This window comes from Xiphophorus hellerii, chromosome 5, assembly GCF_003331165.1.
Source record: "Xiphophorus hellerii strain 12219 chromosome 5, Xiphophorus_hellerii-4.1, whole genome shotgun sequence".
Lineage (NCBI taxonomy): Eukaryota > Metazoa > Chordata > Actinopteri > Cyprinodontiformes > Poeciliidae > Xiphophorus > Xiphophorus hellerii.
Window position 1 is genome coordinate 16104121 of NC_045676.1, and position 12862 is coordinate 16116982.

Below are 12862 nucleotides of genomic sequence, written 5' to 3' on the forward strand. Positions count from 1 at the left end.
CACCTTCCTGGTTCCTGAATGAACCCCCTCTTTGCTCTCAGGATAGTGTTAATTTTGCATGAAAGATTCAGCATAGTATCATACATTATGTGATAGGCTGATTCACTACTTGTGTTTCAGAATCAAACAGGTTCACCCAATAATGTTGCTGCTGCATATATACTTATTAAAATACTAATGAGCAATTATTAAATCTAAATTTTGCCACACGTGTGAAAACACTCCATGAAGTGGAGATTTCTGCACATCAGGAAAAAATTGGCATTCGGATATTTCACATAAACTTTGCTTTCATCTGGCAGACACTGTCTATGACGTCATCTCAAAAATGGGATCATTTAGTAAGAGTTATGAAGCATAATAAAGTACTCGATTTAACCACAAAGGGGCGCTGTTAAATCACATTTTAGTTATTTATGAGCCCAAGTACAAATAAAAATATTTCTTACCAATCCAGCAGATGTTAGTGACGCCAGCCTCCGTGGCTTCACGGATTTGCTGTTTTAAATCTCGCCTTGTTCTTTAAATCAGATCAAACAAGAGTCCACACACTGACAGGATTGGATCATTTAAGTAAAATAATCTAGATTTAATATTAATGATGAAATTACTTGTGTGGCAAATGAAAGTATGATTTATTCAATGTAATCAGTTAATCACATAACTAATTTTAAAAAGAAAACCAATTTTTCAGTGTCATTTCTATATCAAAAAATTACAACCTACAAGTCAGACACTATCAATTTACCACAAGGGGGCGGTGTTACATCAACATTAAAGTAATTTAACAGCATATTTTTTAAATGTATGAACAGGCTTCTGTAATTAAAATATAATAATTCCTTTACTAATCTTTTGACATCAGGATTTAGATCATTAGATTAATTATGTAAGAAAAAAAAGCACAACTAGACAAAATTCTTTCCAAAACCTGGAAATTTTATTTACAGTTCAAGTCAGTCACATGCAACATTTTCTTTAAATGAATAAACATGAAATTAGCAAAAAGAAAAAGAAAACTCATTTTAGTTTTTTCCCAAAAGAGCAATATACAAAAATAGAGCTTACAAATACTGTACAGCATATAGTCTCCAAAAATATTCTGCTGCAGAATTCTTAGTTTTACAAACAATGTCTGTGAGACTTCACAAACATAATCAGTGTTAAAAAAAAAAGAGGGAAAAGTGAGGGGAATTCAAGGGAAAAGGTAAAACGGCTTGTTTGGACAAGAGGGAGGAGGAAGTTATTTGTGAGTTTGTAAGAGCTACAGAGGAATAAATACACAATACAAACAACACAGGTTCACTTCAACAAGGCAGTGATAAGAGATTAAAACCCTAAATGGTCTGGTTGCTAAAACCAACCATGGAAAACATGAAGAGATTCAAGCAGCAAAATAAAATTTCATTGGGTTTCCTTCTTCTTCTTTTTTTCCTGTCAAAATGAACACTACCTGCCATAAAACGGTGTCGTGATCAATAACTCCCTTTTCTTCTGTGGTTATCAGTAAATTATTCATGTCTAACGGTGCTCCTGACTGGGTGTCTATTTATAACAGCTCAGTCCAAGGCAACGCTGACGTCAGGGATGATTTCAGCGGTGGGAAGACATTTCTTACTGCGCTCTTCAGCCCCATTTTTTTTTCCTCTATCGTCACACGCACTCTCTTTAATTCCTAACATTTCATGTCTGGTTGGCACTATCAGGACGGCGAGCGGCAGGAAAACAGGGAGGCTTGTGTGGGGAAAATGTCTAATAACCAACGACAAAGGTGGACAAATGGCAGCAAGCGCTAGCTGCCGTGGGGTCTAGATGAAGGACTCTAGTGGAAATTCATCCTGTAACAGTAACGCCTTACACTGAGCAAAGGGTGAGAGAAAATGTTTGCAAAGCAGCATGCATTCACAGTAAACATTTCCTTCTAATGTGAGATCCATAGGCAGATCAGTAAACAAAGCTTTAAGACTTGAGTTGTTAGAATGGAAGAGAGTCAGGTTGTATGGATGGCGGTAAAATGGAAGATCTGCTCCCTCATGCTGCAACATTAACAGTCCCAGACTCTTCATGTCCAAAACACATCACACACCAAGCTAGAAGAAAGGCATCGCAGTCATTTTGTTCACCACAGATGTAATGAAATACATATTCCTTTGTTATTGCAACTGTTTTTGTTCAACTAAGGCTAAAATGGATGCAAAGATTCTCGGTAAATTTTAGTGTTAATTGTTCCGTGTTGAGTTAATGCCAGCGTCTCGGCCGACATTTTCATCTAGGAAAGGTTCAGTCCTCTGTGTGTTGACTGACATTCGGCAGAGACATTCGTCAGAGTAGCAATGCTTTTCTAACTGAAAGCCAGAGACACTTTGTTGAGATCATTGCTTTGTGGTGAGAATGCAAAGGAATACCAAAAGGAAAATAGGACCAAGATGGTGTTAAAGACAAATTCAGTGACTTGTGAGATTGATATCTGGCGATTCAGAACGATGTCTGATGTCACTGATGTCAACGTGCCAAAGTATTCATACCCCTAGAAGACTGAAAGCAACATTTTTGACAGGTTTGATTGGGATGTCATGAGATAGACCGGCACAAAGTAGAAGACAAGTCTAGAAAAGTGTGGTATGCATTTATATTCATCCCCCTTTTCTCTGATACCACTAAATAATGTTAGATCAGGATTGGCAAACTCATTTTGGTTTTGGGCCGCTTCAAGATCGCTTTGAGTTGTCCTCAAAAGGACAACTCAAAGCTGTGGCAGAATGTAAAACTACCCATTAACAAACTTAAAATCTTACAGCTTTCAACTGTGTTTGATTAGTACTGCTTATAATGTAACAATTTTTACATTGACTTAATTTGGACATATTCAAACGAAAACTGATTCGATTCGACTGATGAAACAATGTTTAAGCACACAACTGTTATGTTAGAGTTCAGTTTATGTGATGATCAAGAGTACAGATTCCCTGATTTGGCCAGCAAGTCTTGAGTTTGACACCTGTGGTTTAGATCAAAGCAGATTCATCAACATCAGCAAAAATGAGGTTTAAATAGATTCACAAAAACTTACAGCTGCACAGAAAAGTGACTATGAATGACTGGGGGGGCTGAATACAAATGCAAACAACTCACTTTTCAGATTTTTATTTGTTGAAAAGATAATGGGACATGAAGACTACTGCAACAACATGCAGATATAGTCTAATGTTATTTACCATTAGGAGCTCCTTTTGTAGAGAAATAGCTCTCATTTCCCTTAAAACGGGTCAGTTCACAGATTGTTTGACAGCCTGTCTCAAACTTATCTTCGGTCCGTCGCTGTGGAATGAGCGGCGCTCCCAGTAACATTTGTGGGAAAAGTATCACTGTGTGGTCACAAGTTACTTAGGCATGCAAAAGAGATAATTCAGTCATAACCATAAATTGCAAGTGTGTGGGAATGAAATGTTAGTGAGTGGTAATTTCTGAGAAGCAGATAACTGTGGCCATGGCCTAATAATAGATGATCACAAGATACAGAATGTATCATTTGTTTTACTGACAGGACAGTAGGTGTCCAATGTGAGTATTATCAGCTCTGATGGGTGACAAACTTCTGATTTCACATTATCATCATCTTGTGGTTGATTACAACATGCTGTAAGGACTATCAGTTAAAAAAGCTATCATTATGCTCTCTAAAAATCCCGCTGATTACCAAACCGAAGCAACAAAACACTTCATTACCAAACCTCAGTGAGCTATTTTAACCCACCAATGTTACCAGGAGGGGATGGGGGCAGGGGGGGAAGTTCACAGCGAGGCCTTTCAACTAATTCACCAAATTCAGCTAACCAGAGGACAAAATGTATCCACAAAAGCACGGCTCAGAGCTGAAGTACGTGTGGCACGAAACAAAAGCACGTTGTACCGATACAGAAAGGAGGGGGGAGGCGAAAGCACCAGAAGACTGCAGAGAAAAAGCAGGAAAAAAGGATAAACTGCAATGTGTGTTTGCATGAATGAAAACCCTGGTTCACTCCAACCTGCTGACCACTGACTATGGCAGTGTAGCTGAGAGAAAGGAGGGTCAGCTCCAGCTGCTCCCTTATGTGCGTGTATGTGCGTCCACTAAAAGGATATGCTGATTACACGCTGAGGCCAGGACTGGTGGTGCTGGTGCCAGTTCACTGACTCGTGCTCCTAAAAGCAGAGGTACCGAAAAAAAAAAAAAAAGAAAAGAAATAAAAAAAAAAAAAGAAAATAAGTGACAATAAATAGATTTACACATTTGTGGCAAGAGAGATGAAATAGCTGACACTACAGCATATTTTGAGGGAAGATTTCATTTTCATTCTGTTGTGTTCCAGAAAATCAATTCTGTTGCAGGATCCGTGAAGTGACTTTCACAGCTTTGCTTAAAAGTCTCCTGCTTTCATCTGTGAAATACATGAACCTTAATCTGATGACATTAATACAGAAAAAAAGGGCAATGAAAAACTAGAAGCATTACTTCTATTAAACAGCTCAAAGACCTTGGGTTAGAACGTATATTTTTGACTTGAAATCTAAATTTTGCAGACAACTGGATTAGTCAGAGTGGTGCCTGGGTAATGGTAACACTACCATTCAAACGTTTCACATTTAAGCAGACAAAACTGTTCCAGAGTTGTCCCTTTGAGATTTATGTAGATCTGTAATGTTTTAAAACCTGTTCATCTGCTTTGTACACGGAAAAGAGGAAGAAATAAAATATAACACATGACCTTAGGCCTAAGCAATCAAGATTTCGCCTTCTCATAAAGTGCTTTTTAAATGAAACAAAAAATATATATATATATATCTTAGTGTAGTGAAGTTCTTGGCTTTTGCGTTTTCTTCTTCCTCGTCTTTTGCTGGTGCCCTCCAGAAAAGCGCTTTGGTTGTGAAAAAGTAACAAAAAGAAACTTCTTCTAGATTCATCGTCCATGAAGTAAATACAATAAAATAAAAAGAACAGCTGATTATCAGCCACTTGGTGCTGACATAAAGGAAATCCTTTTTTTATTTTTGTAACTGATGCAAAAATAAAAAGAGGTGATGACGACCGAGGACTCTCAGTTTTTGTGAGCTTCTGCTCAGTTATTCCAGTTTGTGTCAGTTCACACCCTCCCACCAAAGGGTACCTGTTTAAGGTGTGAGTGTGAGCGTTGGGATGTGGTTTGTTGTGTGTCCGCTGGCTGCTTTCCGAGAGGGGCTCAGCATCCGCTACACCAGGTTCTCGGCGCCAGGCAGGGGCTGCTGGACGGGCAGGGGGGGCTCCGTGGTGCCGGCCTGCTGGGCGAGCTGCAGGACGGGCATGTTGCACAGCGGGCACACTTTCCTCACCTCCAGCCACTTAATGAGGCACCTGAGGGATAGGAAAATGAGCCAAAGTATGCTTAAAATGTCAGATTTAGAAAAAAAGAAAAAGAAAATCTTTTGCACCAAAAACTATTTAGCTGGTTCTTCAAATCATCCCATAAACTCTTACTGGCCAGGAATGAACTTTCAAAACAGAAATAAATACAACCCCAAAAAAAAGACATCTTTAAACACTGAAAAAAATCATTTTATATAGCTTGGAAATCTTGAGAGAGAAGAACTAACGCTAGAAATCAAAAAAACAAATTAGGAAGAAATGAAAACAAACAAACAAACTATTTCAAGCTAATAAATATAATCTAGTGAGGCAGGAATATAGTTAGAACATAAGATGTAATAATGTAAATAAATTGGAATTGGGGGTAAAAATCCTGTTTGAGAAATTCCTTTTAACTTTATTTTTCTGAAAACAAAACTTGAATATCTTAGTGTGACCCAGGGCAGCGATAAATGAGCTGTCAGCTGTAACAGCCTATCAGTCAGAAATCAGATTCATATCCATATATCCTTGGGATGCCCTGCTTCATTCTGATGGGACGTTCAATCAGGCACCACTGTCTACTCAGATTGTAAAATATACACAAACAATCCAGAGGTCACAAAGATGTCCTCCTCTGGCCACGTGAGTATGCGCTGCGTTAAAATAAAAACAGAAAATCCCCAATGAAACAGAGTCAGCTGGTCAAGTTATCAGGAGAAAAAAAGTACATCTAATCACCTGAATCATCATATTATGACAGCTGAATCATTTAACACGCATTAAAAATATGAAATGTGAAAGAGTCCAGAATGTATGATTTCTGAACGTTGCAAACAAAACTCATATCATAAGCATCAAGGTGTTTGTTTGACCCCTGATGGCTTCTCTGGGAAGTCATCACAGTGAGCAGAAGCGATGTGTGTGCGCAAATGAGTGTGTGACAAACCGTTAGCAAGCTTATATTCCCATGATTTGATTAATGTAAAGCAGTTTCATAAATGAGGAGAGCACAGAAAATGTGCTGGTGGCAATTCTGATCTTTGGAAACCAAATGAGCGTCATTAAAGATACTTTAAGCAAGGCTTCAGACGCTTTTAAAACTTTTTTACCCTTCCTTTAGTTATTTTTATCACATAAGGATAACATGAATAAATTTAAAAAGAAATTTCCAAATGCTGATTTTATTATTGAAAGATAAATGATCCAATCCCACCCTGTATGAATCTGAAAGCCTTTAGAAATTGGCTTGTGGCACCGAGCTTCAATTTTCCTGATGTTTTGCTTTTTAAACATTTTCATATTATTGTTAATTTTCTAGTTAAGTGATTGCTTTGGCAGTGATCTGGCTTGGTTATGTATAGTTATATTTAACCAGGTGGGTTTTTTCTCTTAAGTGAAGACATGATTTAAGTTTTCTATTTCCACCCCAAGTTAGCTAAGTCAGAGTCAACCTGAGAACTTTGTAAACTTTCCAAATGTCTTGAATTTGTCAGTCAGTTGTAGATACTGTATGGCTTATTGCTTTTTTCCATTCAAAAAATGGATGGATTTAGAGGCTCTCTGTATAAAACTACATGGTTTTACTAGTAAACACATTAAAAACCATCTCTGGTTTGAAGTCTTTCAGCCACTGGGGGAAAACTAGGTCAAAGGATTCAAATAATGTAAACAACTCAGTTGAAACGTTGGGACATGAGGGGAGATGTGGGATGAAGTTAGCTCATCTAACCCATTATGATCTGTGTTTTCCACTCCAAACATCTTTAGTTTTATATTCATCTACTGTTGAATTTTAAATTTCACTCTTTTTCTTTATGTCACCAATCACTGCAATTTCAACAAAAAGCAGACGATAGGATTTATAAACATTGCCCCTTTTGGGAAAAAATAAATCTGTTTTTCACTTCATGTATACTTTAGTTTGACTGCACAGTCCCGGACAAAAGCCTATACTTACTTCCGATGAAAGGCATGTTTGCATGGACAGATCCCCAGCTCATCTTTCTGTTTGAACTCCTCCAAGCACACCGCACAAATCTGAAAGAAAAGGTCAGAGCTTTAGCCACAATTTCTGTATAAAGCGTGCAGGACCTGGAAATGTGTTGATAATTCAGTTCACTTTGGTTCTCTCCGCACTAATCTCAGTTTTGTGTCGGTGGACTGCAAACAAACCGCTCAGGCGAGCCATGAATGTCTGGTTCACAAAGAAAAACACAGCTGTGGCCAAAATCCACACAAAAAGACAATAAAAGGACAGGAAAAACAGAAGAGTAACTGACCAACTATGTCCGGTTATACAAGTCTGACTACCTGTGGCCTTTTTCTGACTTAACGGGAAGGCAAATGTCGTCACTGGGAAAGCTTTTCAAACAAACATTGCGATGCGATTCTCTAAATGTTGTCAATGATGGATTCCAGATGGACAGGCCAATCCACTGATTCAAATCCATTTTCCTGAAGAAAACATTCCTTTAATAATGTTTAAAAAAGATTTAATGAAAACCAGTTTTCATCTGTTCTCTTTGGCAGGAGCACACCTCTGCATCAGACTCATATAACCAGCAGTAGACCTTGTAACTTATTGTTTTGCTATTTCAGTCAGTCAGTTTACTATAACTCACTGAAAAGGAGCTGTACCCAGTGATCAGACTAGGACTATTTGTTCAATAATCTGCCATTTGAGGGGAAGCTATCAATGCCTTGAATATTTTGGGATGCCAAGTATTATATCTCAGACTGAAGCCTGTACAAAACTTTATTGTAAATAACTAAGTTGTTTTAAAGTACAGAAATACAGTTTTTAGGACATTTATACTTTAGATCCTGTCCATCACCAGTAGTGCTCAAATGTTTGTTTATTGTGTCATTGTTGTAGAGTTAATGCAATTTGGTACTAAATATACATTTATTGGGTGCTGTGGAAGCCAGAAGAGAAGTATTGGTAGTCCTTGAACATTTTCCCATTGCATCATGTCGCAACCACAATCTTTAATATATACATAGGACAAATATTTGTGCATACGAAGTGAAAAGAAAGTCTGTAGATACCTCGTTTTGCTGTTTCCAGTGGTTTGTAGATCACAAATTGAGTAAAATGTTTGTAAAATTTCCATTTCTACATTCACTTCTGTGACATTCTGTGATTTTGGGAAAGTTTGAATTAAAGCTTACAGGACTATTGGTAAAAGGGATTTGCTTTTCTCTGTCAATCTCAACTGTGAGTGTGAAATCTCAGGCAAGGCATTCAAGAAAAGGAAGAACATTGATCTGTTCTTCAATGCAGAGAGCAAAGCAGACATCCAAACAAATAGCTGCTCTGTGTCCAAAACTGGTCAGAAGAAAAAGCTTCGAGCCCCCATACAGTTCTTTTCAGGCACAGCTGTCTGTCCACCCATAAATCTGGGTGGCTAAAGGAGTCATTGTTGCAGCTGAAAACCTTCTACCATAAAAGAACTGTCCACTAGGTGAATGAAGTTTTGTGAGTGTGGGTAGACGAACCGTTTCTATGCTCATGCTTTTGTAATTTGATTTCCTGTCAGCCGCTGAATTAGTTGTTTTTAACTCTTGGAGCAGGTTGGTGTGGGCACAGTGTGGCCTGTCATCTCCGGTCATTGACCAGACATTAACTGCACACTCCGTCCATAACAAGTCTTTTGTGAGATTGGTGCCAGGAATGTTTGCAACTTCATGCAGCACCATTTCAGTGTGATTCAACTAATGCAATTGGCAACATGCAGGGTTCCCATGCAATCTCCAAAAGTCTTGAGGAATCTGAAGTTAGCTATTTTCAAGGTCAAAAAATATTTCCCGTTGCTTATTCTCTATCCCTTCCTCCACATAGGGAGGAAGGGATTATCATCCATATTTAATTCTCTATCCCTTCCTCCCTATGTGGAGGAAAGGATAGATAATATCTGTTCATCATCCATCCATCTGTCCAACCATCATGTTTATCTATAAAGACTGAACTCTGAAGAAATCTCCACCACACTTTTCCTTGCATTCGCATATTTAAAAAGTGTAGAAAATGACAAATTGGAATTTGTCGGGTCACACAGAAGGTAAAATAGCAATTTATTAATCTGTGGTTTGATAGTCTAATTTATGTGCTCCTCTGTATTTGGCAATAAAGAAATAGACTGACGCACAGTCTAACAGTGATGCTTGAAGGTTGTTTTTTTTACAACCAAAAGACAATAAGAATCAAAACTAATTTAGCCTTTAGGTAAAAATAGACTTTTAGTTTTTGAGCTCATCCATATTTAATTCTTGTCTATTTAGCTGTCTGTTTGGATCCTGCCCTAATTTAAGAAGAATCTGTTTTCATTGGGGAAACGGTTGTAAATATTTGATCTCAGCAAGCGTGACCCTAGATGTGCAGCCACCGCTGTGATCACGGGCCTCACGCCATCATGGGTGGTCCCCGGCTGTTAATCTAATTAGGAAAGAACGTGGAGGCCTGCGAACCCTGGTGCTGTTAACCAAGATAGCTTGAAAGCATAAACAAAACATGAAAAATGCTTCTCTGCTAAACAACCATTAAGTTTGCTAATCTTGGGCTGGATGAATGGATGAGAGTTAGGATGAAGTTCTCTGAATAAATGAATCTTAATAAACATTTTGTAAGTTTAAGGCTTAAGAGCTTTGTGATGTCAGCCCCCTGAAATATCTTTTCTTCTCTGCCTCCTTACAGATTTATTTAGTTTTTGCTACTTGTTCACACTTGTTCAGATCATCCAATAGAAGTTAGCATCAGTCAAAGACAATATGAATAACTAAAAATGCAATTTTCAAATGATGATTTCATTTATTAAAGGGAGAGCTATAAAAATCAGCCTGCCTTATGGGAAAAAGTATTTGCCCCCTAAACCTTACAACTATTGGTGCGGACCTTGGTAGCACCAAATGGCATTAACTGTCTGGTGATGACTGCTGATGTTGGAATCTTGTCCCACTCTTCTTTGCAGAATTGTTTTAAACGTGTCAATATTGGAGGATTTTAGAGTATAAATGATCTGTCTTAAGGTGACGGCAAAGCATCTCAACTGGATTGAAGTCCAGACTTTCACTAGGCCAATACATATCCATCATTTTGTGCAACCATTCAGAGGTGAAGTTGCATAGTTCTCACCATTTTATCAAACAAAGTAAACCAAAAGTCAAATTACTGACAATTTAACACCAGATGTCATAAATACAATCAGTATTTGTTTTACATTTAAAAGGTCTAAAAAAAAAATTACCTTGATCACTTTAACGCAAAAATATTTTTGAACTATATTGCATGGAAGTTCACTGTTTACATAACACATTTTTTTCTGTGTGCCAAGCAGACTGGTTAATTTCAGGATCAAAAAAACTGTGAAGAGACTCTTCTAGAAGATCTGATTAGGTTACACATCAGACGTTCTCTGGCATGCCTTGACCTGTAAACCAATCCCAAATAAAGCTTCTTTTTTTTTACTTTCCATTAAAATGTTGAAATTCAACCTAGCCTCACTCATGCCTCCAGGATAATCCTTTACATTCAAAAGTGGGTCATCCAGTCTGAGTTGAGTGTGCATTATTGTCCTTGACTTCTTTATTTTGTTTCAGTCTTGAATCACATTACACTTTCTCTCAGTTCCTAAAAAAAAAAAAAGAAGCAAACACTCGTATGCCCGGAGGGGCCAACGGGAGGCTGGCAATAAACTGTGCTGGAGTTGGTGTGAAGATGAGATTCCCAGTGTTAAAGGGTTGGGGCTCTTGACTGGAGTTCACCAGGACTCTAATTCAAACCTGGTTCTGCTGTTTGCTAGTAATTTTCCAACTAAGCTTAGGGGAGGTTACTATTATGCAATAGTGTCACGACGGTGACTGACGACTTAAACAGGAGATGGTAGTTTTCACATGGCAATGAGTCATGTGAGCACCAAATGAAGAAAACAATGAACGTCCCAGTCTTTACTGCTGCCTGAACAAACAAATATATAACAAAGCTGAGCAAAAAGATTCCCCAAAAAGCATAGCTGAGTTACACTTTGATCACATCACAAATCACAATGCATTTTATTGGGATTTATGGCTTTGAGGTAAAAAAAAATTTGAAGCCCTTTTTAAAGATTTTCATTTAAATTTAAGAGCAGGAGTTACAAAACATTAGTTTCCTCAACCATTTCATACACTATATTTAACTTAAGAACTTAAACAAGTCTAGTTTTTGTCAACTTAAGTTGATGTTTTTTTGAGTCTGCATGTGATTTCAGTGTTTTTATACCTGGGTTGTCTTACTTCAAAACATTCACATGGTGTACAGTAAGCTTCACTGCCGTTAAGGTTCGAATAACATCCATGTTTTCAAACCAAACCTTGTTAAAAGCACGTTTCCATGATGAGGTAGCCGTTAGCAGATACAGAAATATTTTCATTTTAATAGCTACACAACAAGTCAGGTTCAGGAGCTTATGCACAACACAGTCTGTTATTAGCTTCCACCTAAACACAACGCTAAGTGAACACAACATGTTTGCTCAACATGTTGAACAATGTTCAACTATTGAACAATGTTCAACTATTGTTCAACTATTGTTGAACAATATTTCAACAATAGTTTGCTGTTGAACTACTGTTGAACTACTGTTCAACAGCAACAGCAAACAGTTCAGTTTGCTGTTGAACTAATGTTCAACAGCAACAGCAAACAGTTCAGTTTGCTGTTGAACTACTGTTCAACAGCAAACAACTTTCTATTTTATGATCCAAAAACAGAATAAGTTAAATTCAGAATATTCCAACGACTACAAAAGAGCAGACAATTTTCATAATGAAAAATCTAAAAAGTTTAGTGCTTACCTCATGCAAGTTTAGCTCTTTGACTTTTTCCTTCTGAATGACCTGAAAGGGAAATCAAAAATATGATGAGAAACATCCTTTTTAATACAGTTAAAGGAAATCATTCTATTGTATTATTCATTATTTTAGACAATGAATAAAATAGATTTGATAGAATCAGCTGCTGATTTGAACTTGGATGGATGGATGTTTTCAAATAAAACATCCATGTGTAGAAGTGTGTTTGCAAACTCTGAGCTTGATGCCGTTCCATAACCGACAGAGGAGTCGAATGTTGTGATGTTTTGAGGTTACAAGTCGAGAGTGTGAGTGCACAGGGAAATTACGTTGTTTTTTTTAAAGAAGCAACAACAGTCTTGAAATACCAACAGCTGTCAATCTAACTCAACAGAAATTGTGTGCTTCAAAGATAAGGGGGTTTAGGACTTTTTTTTCTCTGCAATTTGATAGACTTTATGCATGTCACTACCCCAGTAAAATATATTTGATACTTAATGCACAATGTAATACATCACCATACGTACATTTCTGCATACTCATGATCAGCATAAATATCAGATCAATTTTCTGGTGTATTTTTGAGTTGGTGGAAGATGGACAGCTGTGTTTTAAAAAAAATAATAATAATAAGAAGAAGAAACAAGAACTTGGTGCACAAATTCAAGATTA

General features: G+C 37.4%; 1 protein-coding gene across 3 annotated transcripts in view; it reads right to left on the reverse strand.

Annotated features, from left to right (window-relative positions):
• Window positions 1-921: 921 nt before the first annotated feature.
• rnf24 (ring finger protein 24) overlaps window positions 922-12862 on the reverse strand; it is a 34023-nt gene continuing 22082 nt past the window's right edge. For all 3 annotated transcript variants that reach the window (XM_032563077.1, XM_032563079.1, XM_032563076.1), the window contains exons 4-6: window positions 12194-12235; window positions 7320-7399; window positions 922-5368 (exon numbers count right to left, since the gene is read on the reverse strand). In XM_032563077.1, the coding sequence (XP_032418968.1) occupies window positions 5227-5368; window positions 7320-7399; window positions 12194-12235 (264 nt within the window). In that variant the 3' untranslated portion in view covers window positions 922-5226. The remainder of the gene's footprint in view (window positions 5369-7319; window positions 7400-12193; window positions 12236-12862) is intronic.